At 42.0% G+C, this 26,372-nt stretch overlaps 1 protein-coding gene across 1 annotated transcript; it reads left to right on the forward strand.

Annotated features, from left to right (window-relative positions):
* The first annotated feature begins 3,707 nt into the window (after positions 1-3,707).
* On the forward strand, positions 3,708-26,372 carry LOC138672707 (uncharacterized). Its single transcript, XM_069760979.1, has 8 exons — positions 3,708-3,847; positions 6,358-6,530; positions 7,999-8,226; positions 12,816-13,004; positions 15,305-15,391; positions 20,591-20,692; positions 22,232-22,282; positions 23,419-26,372. Exons 1-8 carry the CDS (start codon positions 3,724-3,726, stop codon positions 23,887-23,889), a joined length of 1,425 nt encoding a protein of 474 aa, XP_069617080.1. The 5' UTR covers positions 3,708-3,723; the 3' UTR covers positions 23,890-26,372.

Raw genomic sequence — 26,372 nt, forward strand, 5'->3', positions numbered from 1 at the left:
ACTTTCCAAAATGGTGTCACTTGTGGGGGGGTTTCAATGTTTAGGCACATCAGTGGCTCTCTAAACGCAACATGGCGTCCCATCTCAATTCCTGTCAATTTTGCATTGAAAAGTCAAACGGCGCTCCTTCGTTTCCGAGCTCTGTTATGCGCCCAAACAGTGGTTTACCCCCACATATGGGGTATCAGTGTACTCAGGACAAATTGTACAACAACTTTTGGGGTCCAATTTCTTCTCTTACCCTTGGGAAAATAAAACATTGGGGGCGAAAAGATAATTTTAGTGAAAAAATGATTTTTTATTTTTACGGTTCTGCATTATAAACTTCTGTGAAGCTCTTGGTGGGTCAAAGTGCTCACCACACCTCTAGATAAGTTCCTTAGGGGTCTACTTTCCAAAATGGTGTCACTTGTGGGGGGTTTCAATGTTTAGGCACATCAGTGGCTCTCCAAACGCAACATGGCATCCCATTTCAATTCCTGTCAATTTTGCATTGAAAAGTCAAATGGCGCTCCTTCGCTTCCGAGCTCTCCCATAAGTCCAAACAGTGGTTTACCCCCACATATGAGGTATCCGTGCACTCAGGACAAATTGTACAACAACTTTTGGGGTCCATTTTCTCCTGTTACCCTTGGTAAAATAAAACAAATTGGAGCTGAAGTAAATTTTTTGTGAAAAAAAAGTTAAATGTTCATTTTTATTTAAACATTCCAAAAATTCCTGTGAAGCACCAGAAGGGTTAATAAACTTTTTGAATGTGGTTTTGAGCACCTTGAGGGGTGCAGTTTTTAGAATGGTGTCACACTTGGGTATTTTCTATCATATAGACCCCTCAAAATGACTTCAAATGAGATGTGGTCCCTAAAAAAAAATGGTGTTGTAAAAATGAGAAATTGCTGGTCAACGTTTAACCCTTATAACTCCCTAACAAAAAAAATTTTTGGTTCCAAAATTGTGCTGATGTAAAGTAGACATGTGGGAAATGTTACTTATTAAGTATTTTGTGTGACATATCTATGTGATCTAAGGGCATAAAAATTCAAAGTTGGAAAATGGTGAAATTTTCATAATTTTCGCCAAATTTCCATTTTTTTTTTGACAAACACAGGTACTATCAAAGAATTTTTACCACTATCATGAAGTACAATATGTCTCGAGAAAACAATGTCAGAATCACTGGGATCTGTTGAAGCGTTCCAGAGCTATAACCTCATAAAGGGCCAGTGGTCAGAATTGTAAAAATTGGCCCGGTCATTAACGTGCAAACCACCCTTGGGGGTAAAGGGGTTAAGGTTTCCAAAGACGACCAAGTGGTTAAAAGTTACCTGACCATCAGGAGTTTTTTTTTTTCCCTTGAAGATGCTCCATAGTTTACAGTATGAGTAAATGGGACGGCAAAAAGAGGGCTGGGCATCTCTCTTTGAAGTGTTTTGTGAGCACTTTCACCTAATAAAAAAAAAAGGAAAACACTAGTGATGAGCGAATATACTCGTTACTCGAGATTTCCCGAGCATGCTCGGGGGTCCTCCGGGTATTTTTTTAATGCTCTGAGATTACGTTTTAGTTTTTTCTTCTGGTGTTCTATGTCTCCAAGGAAAAGCCTGTTCTGTGCTCACACCTTTCTTTTTTATTTCCTGAAAGGAATTTATTTACGAAAAACAAACGTACAGTAAACTACACACACAAAGCACTGATTATATATCTCACATATTTTATATCTCTTTTTTGTATCTATCTGTGTAAATTACAGAGAGAATTATTCTATGTAAATACTCATGTTAAAAATCGCATTGCAGCCGGATCGGATTCGCATGTAAATCGGGTGCTACGTGTGAAATCGGATTGTGCTCGTATGGAAATCACATGATCATCAGACTTTTCTGGACCGAAATCGGACATTTTTTTTTCTTTCATGGTGATGGGTATGAGCCATAAGAAGAAATGTGTGTACCAGGGCAGCCGAGACACCAGGGTTCCGTCTTACATACTGGTAATTACGGTAACTTTACACTGAATATAGCTATAGAAAGGCCCACTTACGCTGTCCAGTATTCGTTCCTAACAATATTCATTCCTGACTGTCAGCCGCTGTAACGATGCTGCTGATCACGCATCTAATGAGTAGATGTAAAGTGCTGCAGAATATGTTGGAACCATATAATTATTATTATTGTCATTTCGAGCAGCACATCACCCAGTGTAAGGGTGTGATGTGCTGCTGGGACATGAATCTCCATGTGGACAGAAGGATCAGATTAAGGCTGTGTGCACACGTTACTGATTTTTCGTGTTTTTTTTTTTTTTGCGTTTTTTACCGATAAAAACGCTATAAAACCACAAAAAAAAACATATATTATGCATCCCATCATTTTTAATGAATTCCGCAATTTTTGTGCACATGATGCGCATTTTTCCGCGAAAAAAATGCATCGCGGTAAAAAACGCAGCATGTTCATTAATTTTGCGGATTTTTCACGGAGTTCCCACTATGTAATGCATTGGGAAATGTCCGGAAAAATCTGCAAAAAAAACGCAGTAAAAACGCGCAAAAAAACGCATGCAGATTTCTTGCAGAAAATCTCAGGATTTTCTCAGGAAATTTCTGCAAGAAATCCTGAACGTGTGCACATAGCCTTAGAATCCACAGTTGTGTTGGCCTGCATGAATGGGCCAGTCTCACACGTCCAGATAATTTCGGTACCGGAATTATCCGTGTGCCGGTGCGTTTCTGTGGCACATCAGTGTGGCACACGTGTGCCGCCCGTGTGCCCACTGGGTACCAGACGCACCGTGCCGGAGACAGCGCTAAAGTTTAGCGCTGTCCCCGGCATCGTGCTGAAGCCCCATTCATATCTTCCCTGCAGCAGCGTTTGCTGTAAAGAAGATATGAATACTAGTGTGTAAAATCAATATCCAGGTACCCCCTCCCGCTGTGATTAAAATTCCCGGCTCCCTCGCAGCGTCCTGTCCTGGCCGCACCTTGTATGAGCGGTCACGTGGGGCTGCTCATTTACAGTAATGAATATGCGGCTCCACCCCTATCGGAGGTGGAGCCGCATATTCATGATTGTAATCGGCGGCCCCACGTGACCGCTCATACAGTGATTTTCCGCTCATAAGGTGATTTTCCGCTCGACCATATGTCTGGAAATTATTTCAGCATATACCATAAGACTGGGTCCTATAGATGAGAGTTGGTTAGGGTAAATTGTGACAAATGACAAACAGAACATCAATCACAGACTGGTGCAAGGACGGTCATGTGATTTTAGCCTAAATACTGTCCATGGATTGTAACATAGTTACATAGTTATTAAGGTTGAAGGAAGACTTTAAGTCCATCTAGTTCAACCCATAGCCTAACCTAACATGGCCTAACATGTTGATCCAGAGGAAGGCAAAAAAAAACTCATGTGGCAAAGAGTAAGCTCCACATTGGGGAAAAAAATTCCTTCCCGACTCCACATACGGCAATCAGAAATTGGTTGTAGTAACATACCCGCCCTCTTTTCGACATATTCTTACTATTATAAGCTGGTGTATTATCATTTGCTGCGTGCAGAATTGTGAGACTCTCCGTACAAGTAAGGTTGTCACTGGTGACCCCTGCTGTCAGGAAGTGGTATTACAATGAGATGCAGTTTCGGTTCCTTTTTCTTGCATTTAAAGGTCCAGGCGGATTTGGTTGCTTCCTCCACTGTAATCTCCATAATACGGGGGCTCATGGAGCTGAGTGCACGAGAAAGAGCGGGCAGCAGGAGACTCCTAGAGTTACTGGACACTGCTGATTTATTCTCCCTGGCTGGCACTGTCACTAAGAAGAAGTCTACAGCGTGCACAAGGGCAGGTGAGATGGTGGGCATGTGCCTGACATACTGGTAATCCAATAGTAGATGGGACAGATTTATTAATAAGTGTCTAAGGGAGGTGAGTGTCCCCCACCTATAATAATGTGTGAATATGTGAGAAATATTTATTGATGTGTGCTTCGTTGTGTTGTATTGCACAATTGTGTTGCATTAGAAAGATTCTGGGAACCTGCCTTCCCCGTTGGGTTTGAGTTATTATCATCAGCGGTGTCACCATCTCCTGTTTAGATCGATGACATTGTGTATGAGGTCCCCAAACCATCTTACAGGAGGAGAAGGTGTCCGTCAGCGAGTGTAGGCTTGTTTCTTTGCACGGACTTGATAGTGAGAGTTGTGGTTTGGAGAGAAATGTATTAGAGCATTTTTGATTGGGGTTTAGTAGCATCCATCAAAGTGTGTGTAGAGGTCCTAGCCAGGACCTGCCACCGAGGAGGAGGACCACGACAGAAGAAGGCTGTGAATAGCCGAGGTCTAGTGAAATAGTTGTGGTGGAGCCTCAGTCGTTAGGGCCCATGGATCAGAAGAGATCGGAAGGGGAAGAGAGCACAGTAGGTCCCTCAGAAATGTCACTGGAAAAAAGCCAAAACGCTTGGGAGTCTGAATTAGAAATCTTAGCGTTTGGGAACAAAAATGTTGAGCTGCTTGGAGAAGATATTCCTTTCTGATCACAGGTGTGTACTAAAGACTGGTTTCTCGTCATCCTCTCCACATGCCATAGCGGTGTAAAACAAAAGCAGGTGTGCCAGGGCTAGAAACGGTGAGGGCACCTGTCTACAGTTAATCAAGCTATAACTCCGTCTACAAATGTTACTAAGGGGCCTTAAGTGACTAAAGGACCCCCATACACACTAGAATAATGTCGGCTGAGCCCACCGATATCGACAGATTCGGCCAACTGTCAGACATATGAATATTTACTAACCAGTTTATAAAACAAAGGAAAGGATGGTAGGTGAGCAGTGTATAAGTGAAATACAATGACAATAACACCGGCTAAGGGCATACGCAGGTACACTCAACCAGAATTAACAGTTATGTGTGAGCAAAATGCAACGCAATTAACCCTTTATAAGCATAAATCAATAAAACGACAGTATTGTGCCAGTACTTAAGTACCGGTAATTGCCTATTCCTAGCATTTTTCGAAGGGACTCTTACAGAAGAGTCCTTTTCTCATAACTGGGCCTCTATAAAGCCATTTATTTATGTGCATGTATATTCAGATCTAAGATGGTGTCGGTACGTCCTGAAACGAAAAATGTTCTAAATAGGCAATCTATTCTGTCTTAGCCAAAAAAATACAGTGCCTTTCGAAAGTATTCGGCTCCCTGGAACTTTTCAACGTTTTCCCACATATCATGCTTCAAACATAAAGAGCCCGTGCTTCCTCACTGTCATGCAGATGACAACGTGGCGAACATCGGCCCTCCATTCATCTGAATGGGGTCTGGATTCGGGTCCCTTTATGGCACCCAAACAGAACTTTTATTTTTAGATGTTTGGTCGAACCCCCCAGACCTCAACATCCACGGGTTTGCCCATAACTAGTCTTCACGATGCAACAACTCATTTAATCACATTTTTTACCTCCTGAATATCAACTAAATGGTTTAATTACAAAGTAAAGGTGTTTAGGAATCGTAGCAGCTGAGCCATGAAGTGGCAGACAACGGAAAGTTACAGATGGGGTCACTGAGTGCTGAGGAGCAGAGGGCATAAAAGTCTCCAATGCTCTGCTGACTCCATAACTGCAGATACTAAAAGAAAGAACCTGTCTGAGACAAGCGGGGATTCCGTGTCTGGACACAAGCACAGCACCTATCAGCGTGAATAAGTCCAGTCTGTGTGCCTAAACCTATCTAAACCTATATGGTGTTATTAAATATAGCATGTGCGTATAAAGCTATAGTAGATCATTGGGAAACTATGGGCCAAATTCATGACGAATTGTGCACCCGTGAGTAAATTAGGTGTACAGTATTAGTCAACTGACGTGCACGACCACCAGAAATGTTAGGGACTGGAGCATACTTCCAGTGAAATGTACGCCATTAGTGGCATAAATTATCATTAGATATTCCAGCCCACTTGATCACATCAAATCCCACCCCAGCTCCACACAATTTTCTAAAAGTTGTCAGAGCTGGCCGAGATTTATGTAAAAAAAGCACGAAAAATGTTGACATTTCAAAGTGTTTTACACCTGAATTTTGATGAAAACACCTTCATGAATAAGGCACAAAATCTCTATGGTAAATCTTATTTTTGAAAGTCACTCAGTTGTCTTGTGGCCATCATATAGACCTTGCCCTGAGTGTGACCACCTATAGGCTTTTAGTGCTTCAGAGAGGTCTGCTCTTCCTTTCCCACTGTAATGATTTCCTATGTGAGGTCGGTATAATTGACCCGATTTCTTGTTTAATCGTTTTTACGTTTTTCTTCATTACATTTGTAATAACATTTTTGCTTTGTGTGATTTTAATTCTAGAGGCCATTGATACAATAGTACGGAACAGTAAGAGCACCCATGAGCTTCTAAACCGTAGAAAAGTTGTTCGTGGCGTCATTGCTACTCACCTAAAAAATGAGGGCATTTCTGTACCCACAAATTTCACAAAGAATGAAGTTATCCTGAAAACTCTTGCGCACTGGAACAATCTGGTAAGTACATGGAGATGACAGAAAAGTCGTGCCCATTGGTGTTTAGGTTTAATACCCTATTATATCCTATACTAAATGAACCTGAATTGACTGAAAGGAATACTAGAATATTGATTTCTCGATGGTGTAGGAGTCCTGTCTACTAATTGTGGGAACTTCTATTCCATCTTCAATGATTCTCTCCCAGAAAGCCTCTCACCCATATTCTATTTCCACAGACCTAAATTATCCATCCTTCTCCCCTAACAAGATACGAGCAAAACATGAAACCCTGAAGCTCTGACAGCGGAGACATAGCTTTTTATTTTTATGCATACATCGATAATGTCACATCACCACCCACATCTGCTCCAGCTATGTCTCCTTTCGTTACCAGGCACCGCCGTATTTTATCTCCGGTCACAGCTTGAGGGTATGTGCACACGTTCAGGTTTTTTTGCGGGTTTTTTTGCGATAAAACCGCATTAGAAACCGCAGACATATGCATCCTATCATTTAGAATGCATTCTGCAATTTTTGTGCACATGATGCGTTTTTTTCCCGCAGAAAAAAACGCATCGCGGTAAAAAAAAGCAGCATGTTCATTAATTTTGCGGATTTTCTGCGTTTTTCCCGCTATTCTATGCATTTGGGAAAAAACGCACCAAAAACGCATGAAAAAAAAACGCAGATTTCTGGCAGAAATGTCCGGTTTTTGTCAGGAAAATTTCTGCAAGAAATCCTGACGTGTGCACATACCCTGAGGGCCACGCTGTCATCTGACACAGCGTGGGAACAGCAGCTCTCTGACTGGCGGTAATAATCTTACCACCAATTAGAGCAGTGTTTGCCATGCTGTCATGCAGATAACAGTGTGGCAAACAATGGATATTCGAGCCCCTCATTCATCTGAATGGTGTCAATGGCCGAACCCACCGGATCCAAACACCTAGTTGTCACAAAAATGGTACTTTAATGTCCAAAAACACTGTAAAACAAGAGTGAATTTAAAATAAAAGTCAGTTATAGAAAATCCACTTAATATCATTCTTAATTATTATTTATATGGAAGAAGCATCCAATCCCCCAAAAATTGGTGGAAGTCATGTCAGCGTTCATGACAGAATACTGAGTGACCACTATTAGCCATTATTCAAGGAGCAGCCAATTCCTCAAAGCCCCATTGGGGGCAACAAGGCACATGGTTACACGATTTCTCCTGGAGCTTAGCATCTCACCCTCTATTCAAGTATACACACATGTGCTGGGTGATGTTGCAGCGTTGGATTGAAAAGCCCATAAGAAGAAGGATAGACAAGACTAGTCTACCACCACCCCTAGCCTGCTTCTCCCCTTGTTTGCACATAGGGAGAGACCTGTCAATCATCTGGAGCTGGCAAGGGGTCACAATGGACTTATTAGGTCTCTACTTATAATCACGGGATCTTCAAAATAAATATAGGAAATATATTTTGTCTTTTTGTTCCAGGAAAGCATCCCAGCCATGATCTTTACTCCAATTAAAGACCCTGTAACTTCACCTCCCGTAATAAAACCACAGAAGATCTTTGATGTGCCAGTTCAGCAGCGACACAAGGCTTGGAGTAATGTTCCGTTGTCCCTGTTCTCCACTGATATTTCCAAACTGTCCATACACAGCAGTCAAAGGGAAGAGAAAAGAGAACAGAGGTCGCCAACGCAGACCTGCCGCCCTCAGGTGAGTCTACAGAAGTTTAGCTTTATGATATTAGATTGACACATATTGAATTGTGTATTTATACATTCCCAGCGTAATCTTTCCAAGCTCCTCCATCACTGGTCTGCTACAGGAGTTTTAGCATATAAAATTAGAAGGATAAGAGACCCGATTCATCAAAGCTTTTAAGTCAGAATAAAAAGCTTTGAAAAGTTGCTAAATTTTTGGTGCAACTTGAGGCTGCTCTAAAATTGTGCAACTTTTCGCGTTCTCACACAATTCTCTCCCATTTCTGACAAAGTTTGCGAAACTGAAGCGGGATGGCGGCGTGATGACTGCCGCTTGTCAAATTCATGATGAGTGGGGGCTTTCGCTGTGCCACAAATCTTTCTCCAGCCGGGACTGGACTAGGACTTGTAGCAAAGTGCACCCAGATGAGCACACCACTTGTCCGACGCTCCTGATTGATTAGGAGACTTAAGCTTCTTAATGAACAAGGAGCGCCTGGCACCAACATTTTCATGAATCAGGGCCAAGATTTTCTAAAATGGCTCAATCATTTAAGATAATAGTAAGATTATAGGGCGGGAAACGGGGTATTTACTCAAATGCTTCCACCAGCTAATTTACTCACTTAAAGGGACACTGTCACCTGAATTTGGAGGGAACAATCTTCAGCCATGGAGGCGGGGTTTTGGGGTTTTTGATTCACCCTTTCCTTACCCGCTGGCTGCATGCTGGCTGCAATATTGGATTGAAGTTCATTCTCTGTCCTCCGTAGTACATGCCTGCACAAGGCAATCTTGCACAGCGCAGGTGTGTACTATGGAGGACAGAGAATGAACTTCAATCCAATATTGCAGCCAGCATGCAGCCAGCGGGTAAGGAAAGGGTGAATCAAAAACCCCAAAACCCCGCCTCCATGGCTGAAGATTGTTACCTCCAAATTCAGGTGACAGTGTCCCTTTAAGTCTAAGGGGAACACTAATAAAATGCCGAAATTACTCATTGTTGGAACTTAACCTTAGAGGAAGGTTTACACTTCATGCTTTGTCTTCTCATGTAGAAATGATAGTGAGTTATATTTATGCAATTTAAAAAAAAATGACAAAAATGTTTTGGTGTATACTATACTTTCTGGATAAAAGAAGTTGAGGCATGGGCAGCTCATTTTGACTCTATTACCCACATAAAACCTAGAGCCAACTCTAGGTCCTGAAAATATGACAAGGTTTAAATATTTTTAGAGCCAATGATGATTTATTTACCTCAATTTTAAATAATTGTATAGATTATATTGTTGTCAGAAAAACTATAAAATGAGAGAAAAATAAAATAGAATCCATTTAGTATCATTCGCCATTATGAATGATTTCTATGGAAGAGCATGCAATCCCAAGTTAAATAGCAGAAGTTGACCAATCTAATACTGTAAGCCATTCATGGCTGAATGCCGACTGTTATCAGTCATCCTCAATGGAGAAAAAGCAAATGCCTTGAAGCCCCATTAGGAGCAATAAGACTCAAGGTCACACTACCATCTCCCCTCAATCCCTCAATGCATATGCTGGATGATTCACTGGCAGACACAGAGAGGGCAAGAACATAATATGGGCCCTTTGCAGTCCAATAGCTCATCATAATGCACAAATCCACCTGATTTGGAGGTGGAAGTGGTTCCCCTTACCTATTGGGCCCATGTGCAGCTGCACAGGTTGCACCCCAATGATATGTCCACCCCTGGGATGATTTTGAGACGTGCGCTTCAAGGGTCTGGTACCAGATGACTATGCTTGGCCATCATTTTAAAGAGAACCTGTTATCATATTCTTGCTGCCCGAAACACAATGATGTATCAGCAGGTGAGTATCAAATATAATACTTAACGTTTAAAAGGTGTTAAATAAATGCCAACAAGGTTACACATACATTAAATTAAAAATGTGTATTATTCCCACATAGGATTGACCAAGGCTGAACCACAGTGGTGGATACAAGTGTAGTCTAAAGAAATTCTTTACACTCTAGTCCAGAGACAAAAAGCAAAAGACAAACTCTCCTTATCAGTGGTCATAAAGTAGTACTTCTTTTATACAATAGGATGGACATTGTGTGGTAGTCTGTAAAACTATGTATAGAAATGGAACAGTGTCACCCATATGCTTCATCCAAGAAAGGAGAGGCAATCCTTATACTGTCAGGCTGTATCGTGGATCCCTGTCTGGTTAGGAGAGGATAGGGTTCTGGAGATGGCCCTATTGTGCACTAGAAGGCACTATTAATGGCCCTAACGCCCTGAGAACTCCTGCCAGTACAACTGCAGTCCACAGATTACCCTACGTGGAAATACCTAGCACTGCGTGCAACCTGACGCGTTTCTCCCTTGTTGGGTCTTCAGGGAAGGATATATACAGGCATCTAAACAGTGTGTGGGCTTAATAGCCATTGACCACTGATAGTCCTGTCATAGAAAAGCTGATACGGACCACACCTGCTGTTTTCAACCGAAACACCATGGGCATGAATCATGCACTGGCTGAACATTTGCCACCAGGAATGTTTTACTATGAAATCCTTTGACTGCACAATTAGGGAGAGGTCTTTTGGGCAACTGTAATGAAGCATTGAGAAACCGACCGGTGACAAGCCTCTACCTAGTCAGCCAAAACTGATAGTCCCCAGCCGTTTTATCTACTATATTATTGTCTAAGGGTCACTTCCGGCTGTCTGTCTGTCACGGATATTCATTGGTCGCAGCCTCTGTCTGTCATGGAAATCAAAGTCGCTGATTGGTCGTGGCAAAACGCCCACAACTATTGCCACGACCAATCAGCGACGGGCATAGTCCGGCGGCAAAATGGCCGCTCTTTCCTCCCCGCAGTCAGTGCCCGCTCCATACTCCCCTCCAGTCAGCCCTCACACAGGGTTAATGGCAGCTTTAACGGACCGCGTTATGCCGTGGTGTAACGCACTCCGTTATGCAGCTATTAACCCTGTGTGACCAACTATTTACTATTGATGCTGCGTATGCAGCATCAATAGTAAAAATATCTAATGTGACAAATAATAATAATAATAAAAAAAGGTTATTCTCACCCTCCGACGTAGCGTGCTGTCCTCGGCAGTGCAAGCGGCAGGTTCCGGTGCTAAGGACGCTATGCGAGAAGGACCTGCCATAATGTCACGGTCATGTGACCATGTCGTCATCACAGGTCCTGCGCTCATACCAACCCTGGGACCGGAAGCTACCGCGTGCACGGCACACAGGCTCCAGGACTTCAAGGGGATTCGGAAGGTGAGTATATGTTTATTTTTAATTTTAAGTCTTTTTTAACCACGCATATAGAGCCCCCATTGCTATATACTACGTGGGCTGTGTTACATACTGCGTGGGCTCTGTTATACACTACGTAGCTGTGCAATACACTACGTGACTGTTATATACTACGTGGGCTGTGCAATATACTACGTGCCTGTGCAATATACTACGTGGCTCTACAATATACTACGTGCCTGTGCAATATACTACGTGGCTCTACAATATACTACGTGCCTGTGCAATATACTACGTGGCTCTACAATATACTACGTGGCTCTGCAATATACTACGTGGCTGACCAATATACTACGTACCTGTGGAATACACTACGTAGCTGTGCAATACACTACGTGGCTGTTATATACTACGTGGGCTGTGCAATATACTACGTACCTGTGCAATATACTACGTGGCTCTACAATATACTACGTGGCTCTGCTATATACTATGTGGCTGACCAATATACTACGTACCTGTGCAATACACTACGTAGCTGTGCAATACACTACATGGCTTTGTTATATACTACGTGGCTATGTTATATACTACGTAGCTCTGCTATGTACTACGTACACTGTTACATACTACGCAGCTCTGTTATATACTACGTCGGTTGTGTTATATACTACGTCATTGTGCAATATAGTACGTAGCCTGTGCTATATACTGCCTACATATTCTAGAATACACGATACGTTAGAATCGGGCCACCATCTAGTATAGTATATTTACAATGAAATGGTAAATGCACATTGTAGGGAAACAGAGCATGTACAGCACCATGGAATCAATGGTGCTATATAAATAAATAATAATAATAATAATAACATAGGGTGATACTGTTATAAAAAAGATATATTAGATCCAGGTAATGTGTTCACCTGAGCCAGTTGTGGAGGCACAACTCCTATGAAAGCTCAATCATGGTTGCTGCGCCCCCATGGCTTGGGGATGAGCTCCACCATGAAACTACACCAGGAAAACACAGACGGAAACTCCACCAGGAAAAGACAATTCACGGTTTTGAGCTACGCTAGCCAAAATGATTGGATCCTTGATCCAAAAATATATAAGCAGTTTTTATTCCACACCACATTTCTACACCAGACTGGCATGTTTCTGAAGTACAAAGACCAAGTGTACAATGGTTGCTGCATGATTTCAGGGCAAAAAAAACCTGGCTTCATTGTCGGATTTATGTTGCCAGTGGTTGAGGCAGCATAAATCTTGTGAAATGTCCATTTCAAATCTTCAAAGCAAAAATAGGTAATAGGTAGTTTCTTTGTTCCAGGAAATTATTCCAGCAACTCCACCTTCAATAATAACACTAGCAAAGGTTTCCGATGTGTCATTTCAGCAGCGACAGAAGGTTTCGAGTAATGTTCTTATTGTGCCTGATATTTCCAAACTGGCCATACACAGTAGTCAAAGGGGAGAGAGAAAAGAACAGAGGTCGCCATCACAAACCTGCTACCCTCAGGTGAGTCAGCACAACCTCAGTGGAGCTCTATGATATAGCATATATGAATGACACATGTTGAATTGTGTATTTATATGTCTCCAGTGTAAGGTTTCCAAGCTTGACCATCACTGATCTGCTATCCTATCCAATCATTGGCTGAGAATATGGGAGTTTCTGACGTGTAATGCAGATGTCCCAAAGATGCTCATTCTCTGCAAAGAGTGGTCATCCATATTCAGAGGCTTAGTTATGGAGAATATTTTTGGACATCTATAAGTGTCATTGCTACCTATAAAAGTGGAAGAGGCACTACAGAAACCACCGTATACGGGAGGAGTACTTATACTGCCACCGTATACAGGAGGAGTACTTATACTGCCACCGTATACAGGAGGAGTACTTATACTGCCACCGTATACAGGAGGAGTACTTATACTGCCACCGTATACAGGAGGAGTACTTATACTGCCACCGTATACAGGAGGAGTACTTATACTGCCACCGTATACGGGAGGAGTACTTATACTGCCACCGTATACAGGAGGAGTACTTATACTGCCACCGTATACAGGAGGAGTACTTATACTGCCGCAGTATGGAGCCTCAGCGCCTTGTGTAGTCACGTCCAAGTGTATCTACTATGGAATTGTTCAGGGAGGTGCATAGACTGTAGGGTGGATTAGCATGGAAAGGAAATATCCTATGGACAATTAATTCCAGCACCGGAAAGAAAACTAAATACATTATTTTACTAACTATTGTATATTTATATATTTAATTTTGAGGCTGTGTGCACACGTTGCTGATTTTTCGTGTTTTTTTTTTTGCGTTTTTTTCGCTATAAAAACGCTATGAAGCCGCAAAAAAACAGCATACATTATGCATCCCATCATTTAGAATGAATTCTGCAATTTTTGTGCACATGATGCGTTTTTTTTCCGCTAAAAAAACACATCGCGGTAAAAAACGCAGCATGTTCATTAATTTTGCGGATTTTTTGCGGATTTCCCACTATATAATGCATTGGGAAATGTCTGGAAAAATCTGCAAAAAAAACCGCACCAAAAATGCGGTAAAAAAAAAGCGCAAAAAAACGCATTCAGATTTCTTGCAGAAAATTTCAGGTTTTTCTCAGGAAATTTCTGCAAGAAATCCTGAACGTGTGCACATAGCCTGATAGGAAGGATGAATTGATGTGATTTGAGTGTAAGCTCTATTGGCCATAGCTATAATCAAGAGTGTTTTTAATCTCAAAGCACCTCAACTCCTCTATCAGGCCAACAGTACTTTAAGGTTTTGTAATGTCTTAAAGGGAACCTGTCACCCCCCCCCTCTCCCAGGCGTTTGAAACTAAAAGAGCCACCTTGTGCAGCAGTAGTGCTGCATTCTGACAAGGTGGCTTTTTTAGTTATTGGTGCTGTAAATGCAGAAATAATCCGTTTTGTAATTTGTCCGAAATACCTGTCTTCAGTCCTGGAGGCAGGTCTTTCCCCCCTGCTGCAAATGCCTCACAGCCGTCACTCAAGTCTTCTTGGCGCCGGGGGCCGCCTCCTCGGCGCTGTTTTGAAATCTGCCGGCACCTGCGCTCTTTTGTCATGCCTGGGGCAGGCGCAGTGAGCGCTGCCCGTCTGTCCTCATATGCAGTCTCGCTGACTGCGCCTGTGCGGCCGCCCTGCTGGTGAATCCCAGCCCCTCAGTGTCTTATGATTTATTCACACTGCGGGGCATTGGCATGCGCACTGCGATCTGGGTGAGTGGCTTTGACACGCAGTGCGCATAGTATGTCATCAAGAGTTCCATCACCTGAAAGCTTCACTTTTCTTCTCCACTTGTAGATGAGGGAATTACTGCAACTAAGGCTACTTTCACACTAGCGTCGGTACGGGCCCGTCGCAGTGCGTCGGGCCAACGTACCGACGCATACTGTGAAATAAAATCACAACGGGGGCAGCGGATGCAGTTTTAAGGTCCGGGGAGGAGGGGGCGGAGTTCCGGCCACGCATGCGCGGTCGGAAAAAGCGGACCCGATGGACAAAAAAACGTTGCAAGAAGGCAACTTAGCAGGATGCGTTTTTTCTTCAAAACAATGCATTGTGACGTGCGTCGAACGACGCTAGTGTGAAAGTAGCCTAAGTAAGGTGCAGAAATCTCAGCCATCACCTGTCAGCAGGGTGTAGAGAAGTTGAGGAGGTCACCATTTGTAAAGCCATTTTTTATTTTGATCCCACATACTGAAGTAATGTGACAAGTACATATGCAGAATTTATGAGATTACACAACAGTAATAAAGTTTTCCATTGTCATTGCATATTTTACAGACTGTGCCACACAAGACAACTCACTCCAAGATTCAGGCAGTGCCGAAGACTGAAAAAGTGTCGGACACTCGATACACAAATGTTATGGTAAAGATGTCCAATGCACAATAATGGTGCTGTATTTTAGTGAAGATTACTACAGTTTAGCACAAATTTAGGACAAAAAACATTTTCATACTGAGCGTAATGCTTGTCCACAGGTTATTTATGGTATTGCAGACTAGTCCCATTCACTGAGCTCACATGCAATATGTCATAGACAATATTAAGATTTCTAATTCCACTGTAGTGATTGTGCACTCGCCTGCCTCCCTCCTTACCTCTCACTCAGATTTCCAGTGAGGAAGAAAACAGCTGACATTTTGAATCTCCTAGACTCAGATTGATACAATGGCCATAAAGGAACAGGAAATCGTAATTAATATGCAGGAGCTCCTGTTAGGACAAAAGTCAATGGCAGTACCAAAGAGGATGTCTTTTGCGTGTAGACAAATTAATTGATACAGGAGAACTCTTTTCAGAGGACTGGACAGCAACTGGGCAGTGCGAGGGGGATGTGTGTATCACCGTCTATTAGGATGATGGGAAAGAGGTACCCATAGCCTGCCAGAGGGGTGGTAAAATTGTATCCCAAGTCTGGCAGGGTGTTGAGAAGGTGTGTCACATGACCTTTCAGGATGATCGGAAGGCAGGATCCCAAGCCAGTCAGGGTAGTGGTCAGATGTGTCCCACAGCCTGTCAGAGTAGCAGGAGCTTAATATCCCCAATCAGCCAAGGTGGTGGCCAGGTGTGTCCCACAGCCTGTCAGACAAATAGGAAGATTTTGTTATCCCCCAGGAAGACAGCCTATCTAGCCATTGTCGCCCGTGACTGGAGAGCCCAGAATGCATATAGCGCACTGCCTTCTGGACCTTCATCATCTAGCGGGATAACAGGACCAGTGACTGACCCAGAACATGTCCTGAAGGGTTCCTGTGAGATTGATGCCTTAGCGTCACTTCTGGCTACACCTAGCCAGAAATCTCAAATCTGCCCGGAGGCGCTGAGTAGCCTCCCGGAGAAGCCCATCTCCAAATCCCTGACAGAGAGGGTACTGTGGGCCGCAAGGGCAGGCCGTAAGGTAGGCTTGTGGGGTGATCTAAAATACAACCACCATGCTACCTCAAAAAGAAGGAAGTGTCATAGAAAATATTAAGATTTCTAAAGCCATTGTAGTGAAGAGGCATTTTCCCCCCTCCCTGACATTTTGAATCTCCTAGACTCAAATGACTACAAGGGACATAAAGGAGCAGGCAATCTTAATTAACATGCAGGAGATCCTGTTAGGACAAAAAACCTGGGCAATACCAATGAGGATGTCATTTGTACATAGACAAAGAGTTCTAGTTTGGACAGGTAATTGAGACAGGAGAACTTTTTTGAGAGAGCTGGAAAACAGTATTTGACATGTGTTTACACATAAATAGCAAAGTGGAAAGGTCTTTGTCCCCAGAAAATGCATTTTGAATTCAAATGATATTGTGGTTTACTGCCAGAGAAATGCTACAATAGCCAACCCAGACTTTATGTCTTTGAAAGAAAATTATGAATGTTAGAGTTTGTATAAATCTGATAGTGATGGGACATACATTTTCAGCTTCAGGGCGAATAGGAAAGACTATGCATATTTCTTCATAACTGTGACACTTGCCTATAAGCCCCAAATCAATGTTGGTCAGATAACTGACATCAGCCATGTCATGTTTGATCTCCGGGTAAATGGTAAAATCCCAATTAAGTATATGGTGGTGATCTTAAACATCTCCTATCATCCGGAGAGAAGATATCACAAAAGTTGAGAATTTCATGAATTCCTTAGGGGCTCAGAACAATCCACAACCCGTCCCACATGAGGTCATCAAAAGGGTTGGGTGGGTGTAACTCAGGTACTTATTCACTGTGCTCGCTACTTCAAACAGGTGGCGCTATAGAATTCAAATCCTCTTTCTCTTTGAAGAGGCAATTTGCATATTAAATTTCCCACAGGAGCATTTCACAGCAAATAAGCCTCCTTACCTTGACAAGCCAGAGCTGGTATGTCACTTTTCACAAGGAGAAACTTCACCCCTTAGACCTCAGTCCAGAGCCTCTCACCTAGCCAAATAAGTTCTCATACTTGGCACTGTCGAGGGCCTATAGCCTGAAACTCTGTGTCTGCAAATTGAGATTCTTTTATCCTAAAGGTACCGTCACACATAGCGACGCTGCAGCGATACCGACAACGATCCGGATCGCTGCAGCGTCGCTGTTTGGTCGCTGGAGAGCTGTCACACAGACCGCTCTCCAGCGACCAACGATCCCGAGGTCCCCGGTAACCAGGGTAAACATCGGGTTACTAAGCGCAGGGCCGCGCTTAGTAACCCGATGTTTACCCTGGTTACCATCCTAAAAAGTAAAAAAACAAACGCTACATACTTACCTTCCGCTGTCTGTCCTCGGCGCTCTGCTTCTCTGGTCTGGCTGTGAGCGCCGGGCAGCCAGAAAGCAGAGCGGTGACGTCAGCGCTCTGCTTTCCGGCTGACCGATGCTCACAGCCAGAGCAGGAGGAGAGCAGAGCACAGCGCTGGAGGACAGACGGCTGTAGGTAAGTATGTAGTGTTTGTTTTTTTACTTTTAGGATGGTAACCAGGGTAAACATCGGGTTACTAAGCGCGGCCCTGCGCTTAGTTACCCGATGTTTACCCTGGTTACCAGCGAAGACATCGCTGAATCGGTGTCACACACGCCGATTCAGCGATGTCTACGGGGAGTCCAGCGACGAAATAAAGTTCTGGACTTTCTTCCCCGACCAGCGATCTCCCAGCAGGGGCCTGATCGCTGCTGCCTGTCACACTGGACGATATCGCTAGCGAGGACGCTGCAACGTCACGGATCGCTAGCGATATCGTCTAGTGTGACAGTACCTTAAGTCATATTGCAAGACTCGTTAAAGTGTGAATTGTGACTCGTAGAATCGTCATTTCCAACAGGTGGCGCTATAGAGTTCAAGTCCTTTTTCTCTCTGAAGAGGCAATTTGCGTATTAAATTTTCCAGAGGAGCATTGTACGGCGAATAAGCCTCCTTACCTTGACAAACCAGAGCTGGTATGTCACTCTCCACAAGGAGAAGCGTTAGCCCTAAAAAAAAAGAAAAAAACTTTTTTTTGCGGTTTTCCCTTTTTTTGAGACCTATATCGTTTTTATTTTTCCATTGACTGAACTGTATCAGAACTTCTTTTTTTGCTCAGAAAGATGATTGTATTGATGCCAATTTAGGATACATACAATGTTTTAATCGCTTCTTAATGTATTAGTGAGGTCTGGTGATAAAAAACACAATTCTGACTTTTCCCTAGTACTTGCAGTACAGATTAATTCATTTTATATTTTGATAAGTCACATTTTTTATGGATGCAGCAATACCAAATATGTTTAGATTTTATTTATTTTTTTATTTTTTACAGTGAGAAATGCCAGTGATTTGAATTTTTATATTGTTTATATTTTCTTTTTAATGCGTTTTTTAAAACTTTTTAGCTTATTGTTTAGTCCCTTTTGGGGACTTCAACCTGTGGGGGTTTGATTGCTTGTTCTATAGACTGCAATACTAATGTATTGCATTATACAGGGAAAATGGAGGTCTACTATGTATCTCCTGGCTGTTCATGGTTGGGCTTCACAGGAGTTCCAAGGTGGCGGTCATGGGGAACTTTAGCAGGCTCTTGGATTCCAAGGTAAACCATCAGGTCTCTGTGATGCCTCCAAATAAATACTGCTGTCAGAAATTGCCTGCTGCATCGAAATGATTAACTTTGACCGCTGCTGTTAGAGACAGATGTCGACTATGTAGCATAGCCGCATCTGCCGCATGTGGAGACAGCTCACCTCCTGAGCCCGCTCCCATCTTACAGATCCCAGCATGGACGTATAATCACATAATTTTGCACAATGGGGCTAAAGAACTTTAAAACACTGGAAGAAGGACTGTACTGGGGTTATATAAACAATATGCCGCAGTGATAGAATATCTCCCCTCCCTTTGGTGTGAAAACTAGGGCCGTTGTGGTGTGTGGGCGTGCCTTTCTGCTCTCCGAGGCGGAGTCTTTTGACGCTGTGGGTGTTGAGCTGGAGGTCATGCGCACTCGCACATCGGGGCTGGTGACGCACGTTGGAGTAGGGCGGGTTCTCGCTGGGCATGATATACTGATGGCGTTCTAATCAGGTGATGCGGAGCTCATACCGAGATGTCTTTATTGCGCCTGCGGGGCTGTCAGTGACTCTGACACATGGGACATGCGCACTCGCACATCGAGGCTGGTGACGCAAGTAGGAGTAGGGCGGATTCTCGCTGGGTATGATGTACTGACGGGGTTCCGATCAGGTGATGTGGAGCTCATACCGAGATGTCTTTATTGCACCTGCGGGGCTGTCAGTGACTCGGACGCATGAGCCAATGACGGTCCTTATGTTAGCTGAGCCTTCAACGGTATTGTTATCTGTAGTGGGATTTGCTGAGACAATCTGATGTTTGATTTGTACAGCCTTCTCATGGGACTTGTCTATGTTACATGATACAACATTGGTGGTAAGACAATGTATGATTAGTGATAAATGAGGTGATTGGTCCGGACATAACAGCGTGCCATTGTATATTTACATTTGATGTCCACCATGTGCTAATATGAATCTCTATTGCCATCATTATGGGAATCTCTCTTTGTATATATGAGTTTGCACTGTTTTTGGGGGATATGTGATGTAATTGGTGTTGTATTTATATATTGTTTACTTGATTATATGTTTATATGTAAATTATATGGGTGGCCTCCTGTAAAGGGATTGGTGGGAATTCCAGCCGGTTCCTAGTTAAGACTGCCATTTTAACTGTTTTGTATGCTTGAAAAAGACCTGTGATGGTTGAAACGTTGCATTTGGCACAATAAAAAGGAGCCTTTTTTCACCTGGTTTGGATACTTCCTTCCATTTTCTTTGGGTATGTACATTTCCACTTTGGTCCGTGGAACTAGGACGGGCATCCCGCTGTCGGTTGTGCTGTCGGCTACTCCTTGAATTTTGGAAGAAGGACTGTGTCTAAAATAAAGTGCTCCTTACTGCGCCATATGCAAACTTATATATTGTGACTACTTTGCAATATGATCCACCCCTAAAGCTAAAGCAACATTCGACGGAGTAGATATTTGATAATACGGACCTACTAGTTGTCATTCTTTTTATATAATGTTAATATAGTTTATTTCAAATTTTCAGCAATGCAACAGAAAAGTCTTCCAACCTCCAACTATACCTCCATCTTCACCATATAAAATAAATACTAAAGAAGTGGTGACTTCTCTTTCCTCAACCACTAAAGTAAGACTTGATAAAGACAGGGTATGATGACAATTACTCAGAAGTATGTGCACTTATTCTTTTTAGTTATGTTCATTCACTAATTTGTCCATCTTTTATAAGAAAATCTAATGTAAGAATTCTAAGGACCAAACAAAAAGGACAAAAACTTTAGTAAAGTTTAAAGACGACCTAACAACAGTTCTCACATGTCTGTTTCAGTAAAAACTTTTATTGCCCAATGTGGAGCACCTTTTATTAGAACTCTGCATTGTGATGTTCCTCTGTTGTTCCTGCTACAAATCCATGAGTGAATTGACAACTGAATGTAACATTTCAGTCCAACATAGGCCAGTATTAGTATTTGATGGACCAAATCCCATGAAAAATTTTCAGAAAAGATTTTCTGTCTCGAAATGTAAACATATCCTTAATAAAGGGATATTTTGAAGTTAGTAAATTAAGTCTGAATCATGGTATCATACAAAAAATCTCCTGTATGTTCGTTATCAATTATTTGTAGGTTTTCAACATCTTTGCTTGTAAACAATTAACGGAAATATTCACTGAATACCTTGTGTTGGGTACACATGTGCACAACTCATAATGGTTGAGTTGAGCAAAACTTTGACAATGTCACTAATTAAGATTATGATTCAACGACTGCAAGCAGAGAACTTAAAAGCTGTGATATTGATATATGAAGTATAGTACAAAATTAAAAACTTGTAATCAGACAAATGATAAGTGAAAATCATTATTAATAGGTTTGAATAGAAAAGTTTCTAAAGTAAGTTAATTGCCCTCCCATATAAAAATATTATCATCAATGAACCTACAGCATAAGAACAGAAACCCAATGGATAGATGTTCCTATCAACCCATGTTTGGTCCGCATATCTGAGGGCGAGTTTGGTGCCCATGACGGTCCCCCATTTTTTTAGGTATAAATTCCTGTTACACGCAAAGTTCTTTTGTTTCAGAAAATATTTGATTTAAACCTATAGAATTTTATTTGATTTCTGAAAAATAAGTTTCTTTTTTAAATGGGTAAGAAGTGGTTTGATACAAATTTGTAAATGTTAATCTACATAGCTGTAGACAGGTTAGCAGTAAGACCAGTAAGTCAAAATATGATATTCTACATCTTTATGGTATAAATGTTGGGGTGGGGTAGAAGACAGCAAGCTTAAGAATTTTTTTAATAGATTGATCTATTAATATTTTTATTATGCTTTTTTGTCATTAAGTAATTGTATACTTCTCATGATGGTCGGTGTTGTCAATCCCTATTCCTTTATCTGCAATTTGTATTGTGAAAGAAGGGAGGTTGTTCTGCTGGACATGCCACCTATCATGACATTTCTACATTCTTACTTAGAGATATAAAAACACATTTTGTATGTGGCACACCATAGTTACCGGTATTTAACAAGCTCCTGTCACTGCACTGCCTTTTTACATCCTAATAAAACATGGCGGTGTCCATAAGGACATGAAAAGGAAGTGCATCTTTGGAACACGATCCTGTGGCTAACAGCGCTCATTCTGTTACTCCAGTGTTCCCCTGCAACCGAATCTGAGAAAGCCGATGGTTGTTATTGCCTGCAGGTATGTCAAAGATCAAAGCCTATTAGATTGTACTATAAATACTGTAAAAGAAAAGTTGAAAAATGTTTATAAGTATTTAAAAATTTAAACCCAAAGTAAAAAATCCTATTTTTTCAAATTAAAAAGTTGTTTAATAAAAATAAACAACCAAAAAACTATACATCTGCTCTCACCACTTCCAATGGAAAGTACATTTTGTCACACAAAAGATAAGCACTTAAACAGCTTAGTGGGGCTCTGAGAACATGATAATACAGAAAAATTACCGTATTTTTTTCAAACAGTATTTATTGTACAAAAGCAATAAAACATAGTCCTTCCGACCCACAAAATGAAGATAACACTTAATTTGTGCAGTGAATGAAGAGCATAACATTTAAAATGTCAAACAACCAAAAGATCATAACTGCAGGTTTTTGGGTTGTTTTTTTGTTTTACATTTCTTCTCTGCATGTCTGCCCATCACGTTCATCAAAACTTACTTTATAGCATATAGAGGCATAACTTACTCCATAAATATGCGTATATAAGGGAATATGTCATTGGGTGTTTGCTATGTAATCTGAGAGCAGCATGATGTAAATCCTGTGTCCCTTAATCCAGCAATTTCACTGGCTGGTCTGCATACTCTCATTTTGATACAATCACAGTTTTCTCTGCTACACAACTAGCAGAGCTCAGAATGCTAAGCCCTGTATATCCATGCTCACACCACTGATTGGCAGCTTTCTGAGTTCACTGTAGATTGACAGCTGCTAATCAGTGGGGTTACAAAGAGCAGTTGACTAATAGGCATGAGACACATAGTCTTATAGTGATAATCTCCTGCTGATAAAACACCAATTTTATTAAAACAGTAATACAACAGCCTAACATGCTGCTCTCCAATTACAAAGTAAAACCTTTTGACAGATTCCTTTGAAGTGGTTCACTCCGATAATGAATCAGATTATTGTACTCCATCAATCGCTTCATTAAGACTAGCATGCGCTACTCCAGTCTTATTGAATTGCCCTCCATGTATTTTAGAACATTACCAAACTTAATTCTACTGTAGAAGATCGTGGAGACTACGTCATGAAGCGAAGAAATAAATGTAAGAACCATGCTGTGACTTATTTTGCTATTGTTTACAGGATAAAGAGCATACATCATATATTTGGCCAGTTGACTGTGGAAAGTTTACTCATGATTTCTGTAAGTGGTTCTATACTCTGCTCAACTCCCAGCATGAATCTTCCGGACTGCAGAAGAAAGACTGGGGCCCTCAGCACTTTCTGGAGAATGCGGTCCTGCAACTTACATACATGTCAGTCAAGACAAAGTACAATGGTGGCAGGAGTGCAAGTGCACGTTTACTTGCTCTTGTTCATGAAGACAAACTTTCTTTTCAACCAAATCTCACCAGTAAAGGTATAAAGTGTAAGAAGTCCCCAGAAGGCATAGTGGTGATGATGGTGAGTGGTACCATTTTCAGGGATAACGACTTCTTCGGCACATTTGATCAGGTCTTTGAGGTTGTTTGGAACTCTACAAGTAACAACTGGAAAATACAGTTTATTGTTTTAAATATCCAGAAAATTGAAAATAATGAAATAATGAAATAATCCTCATAAATTATATAGCCACAACCAATTGCATCATTGATAGTTCCAAATACGTCTCAATAACACTTATTCTATGTCCTCGTGAACTGCAATCACTACACAGGTCATCCATCTCAAATGATTGTTGATCACAAGGGTGTTCAGAAAATGTCAATTGCGAAGTATTCATAGAACATACCTAAACCCTTTCCTTGTTTCTATCAGTTGCATCATTTTCATTTAATTGTTTTTAATTGTTGTCCCTACTAAAATGAGAGGTCCTTTGTGTTTGAGATCCTTGACATGATTATTCCAAGAGGTCTACCATCTTGGTCAACCTTATTAACTTACTCTTTTTGCAAAATCTGGTCCCTGTTTACTTGTTTCTTCTGTTCTATCATAAATTTTCAATTTGTCTCACATGAAATGCCTGTCACAGGTTCTGCAGGTCCTGTATCCTGCTTCGCTGAGGCGGAGTAAAAAGGAACACCAGTCATCATCTTTAATAAAGAGATCCTCATGTTACATTACAGTGAGAACAGACAGAGACTTAGAAAACCACAATAATGGCATCCACATTCCTCGCTAACCTAACTGATATTGAGGAATTTTGATTGATTTCTTCAGTAAAGATGGGTTTGAGCATGGGTTTCAGCATGGGTTGGTATTCAGCATGAGTTTGAGCATGGTTTCAGCATGGGTTTGTAACTAATAAGTCATGTCAGACTTATTTAATTTCCTTCTATGACAGAATCACTGACTGGGTGGATCAGGGAAATGCTGTAGATATAGTATATCTTGACTTCAGCAAAGCAATTGACAAAGTATCTCATACCATTCTTATTGAAAAAATGACTAAGTATAGAATGGACAAGGCAACTGTTAGGTGGATTCATAACTGGCTCAGTGATCGGACCAAAGAGGGCTCGTGAATAGCTGCACATCCAGTTGGAAGAATGTCTCAAGTGGGGTACCACAGGATTCTGTCCTGGGACCTGTGTTGTTTAACATCTTTATCAATGATTTAGATGAAAGAATTGAGGGTAATCTGATTAAATTTGCTGATGACACAAAGCTAGGAGGGATAGCTAATACTAGAGAATAGAGATGATTCAAAAAGATATAAATAAACTGGAGCAGTGGGCAGCAATTAATGAAGGACTGCGCTCATTCGAAACGTGTCGGTTTCCTTCTTGGTCCCAGCGCTGCTCCATACTTTTTATGACGTCACACAGCTAGCGCTCCCGTCGGCCATTTTTTTCTGCTCCTTCACTGTTTCCAGGGATGCCACTGGCCGGGCCGTTCCTGGTTTCCACACCGACTCACCGCCTTCCCGTCTTGCTGCAGCCACCCTTTGTTGGCCTCCTCACCCAGTACCTGTTTCTCAGGACCAGCGTCCCACGAGCCGGACTGATCAACTACGCACTTCATATTCCTGGCATCCCCAGCACCACATCCATCACGGGATATCGGTGAGTCAGACTTGCAATGTCCTTACCTGCGGCATGTTAGCTCAATGTTATACTTAGTGCACTCCATTCTCATGTCCTTTAGTACACGCAGCAGGCATTCTATCTGGGCAATTAGGAGTGGTGGCTATTTTGTTTGTACTTTCTACTGATTTATGTACATGGTCAGTAGTGTATATATATCCCCTTAGTGCGGTATCATTTTATTTTATTTTTATTGGCACATGCACTGACTACCTCGGCACTTGGTTGTTTTGATACCAGCAACAAAGGGCATCTTCTGTTTTCTGGCAGCGCTGGTGTTTCTTTGTTATATGAACTACTTGTGTTTCTTCCTTCTACTAACCTCACTCTACCCAACATCGAAATTACCCTGGAGGGTTCAACCATAACTCCCAAGCAGCATGCCCGCTGTCTTGGGGTCATATTCGACACCGAACTTTCCTTTACTCCCTATATCCGATCACTCACTCGCTCCTGTCACCTGCATCTGAAAAACATCTCCAGAATCCGACCTTTTCTCACCTTTGAAACTGCTAAGACTCTGACTGTCGCTCTTATTCATTCTCGTCTGGACTACTGCAACTCTCTTCTGATCGGTCTCCCTCTTTCCAAACTTTCTCCTCTCCAATCTATCTTGAATGCGGCAGCCAGGGTCATATTTCTGTCCAGCCGCTTCACCGATGCCTCCATCTTGTGCCAGTCATTACACTGGCTACCCATTCGCTACAGGGTCCAGTATAAACTCATCTCTCTCACCCACAAAGCTCTCCACAGTTCTGCACCGCCTTATATCTCCTCTCTCATCTCTGTCTATCGCCCTACATGTGCCCTCCATTCTACAAATGACCTAAGACTAACATCCCCCGTAATCTGAACCTCACACCTCCGTCTCCAAGACTTCTCTCGTGCTGCGCCAGCTCTCTGGAATGCACTTCCCCAGACGATCAGACTGATACCTAGCCCCGACCTATTCAAGCGCGCTTTAACCCTGCTGTTCTGTTGGTCAAAAATGACCGACTTTGAACTTCAATA

Source organism: Ranitomeya imitator, chromosome 3, assembly GCF_032444005.1.
Source record: "Ranitomeya imitator isolate aRanImi1 chromosome 3, aRanImi1.pri, whole genome shotgun sequence".
Classification (NCBI taxonomy): Eukaryota; Metazoa; Chordata; class Amphibia; order Anura; family Dendrobatidae; genus Ranitomeya; species Ranitomeya imitator.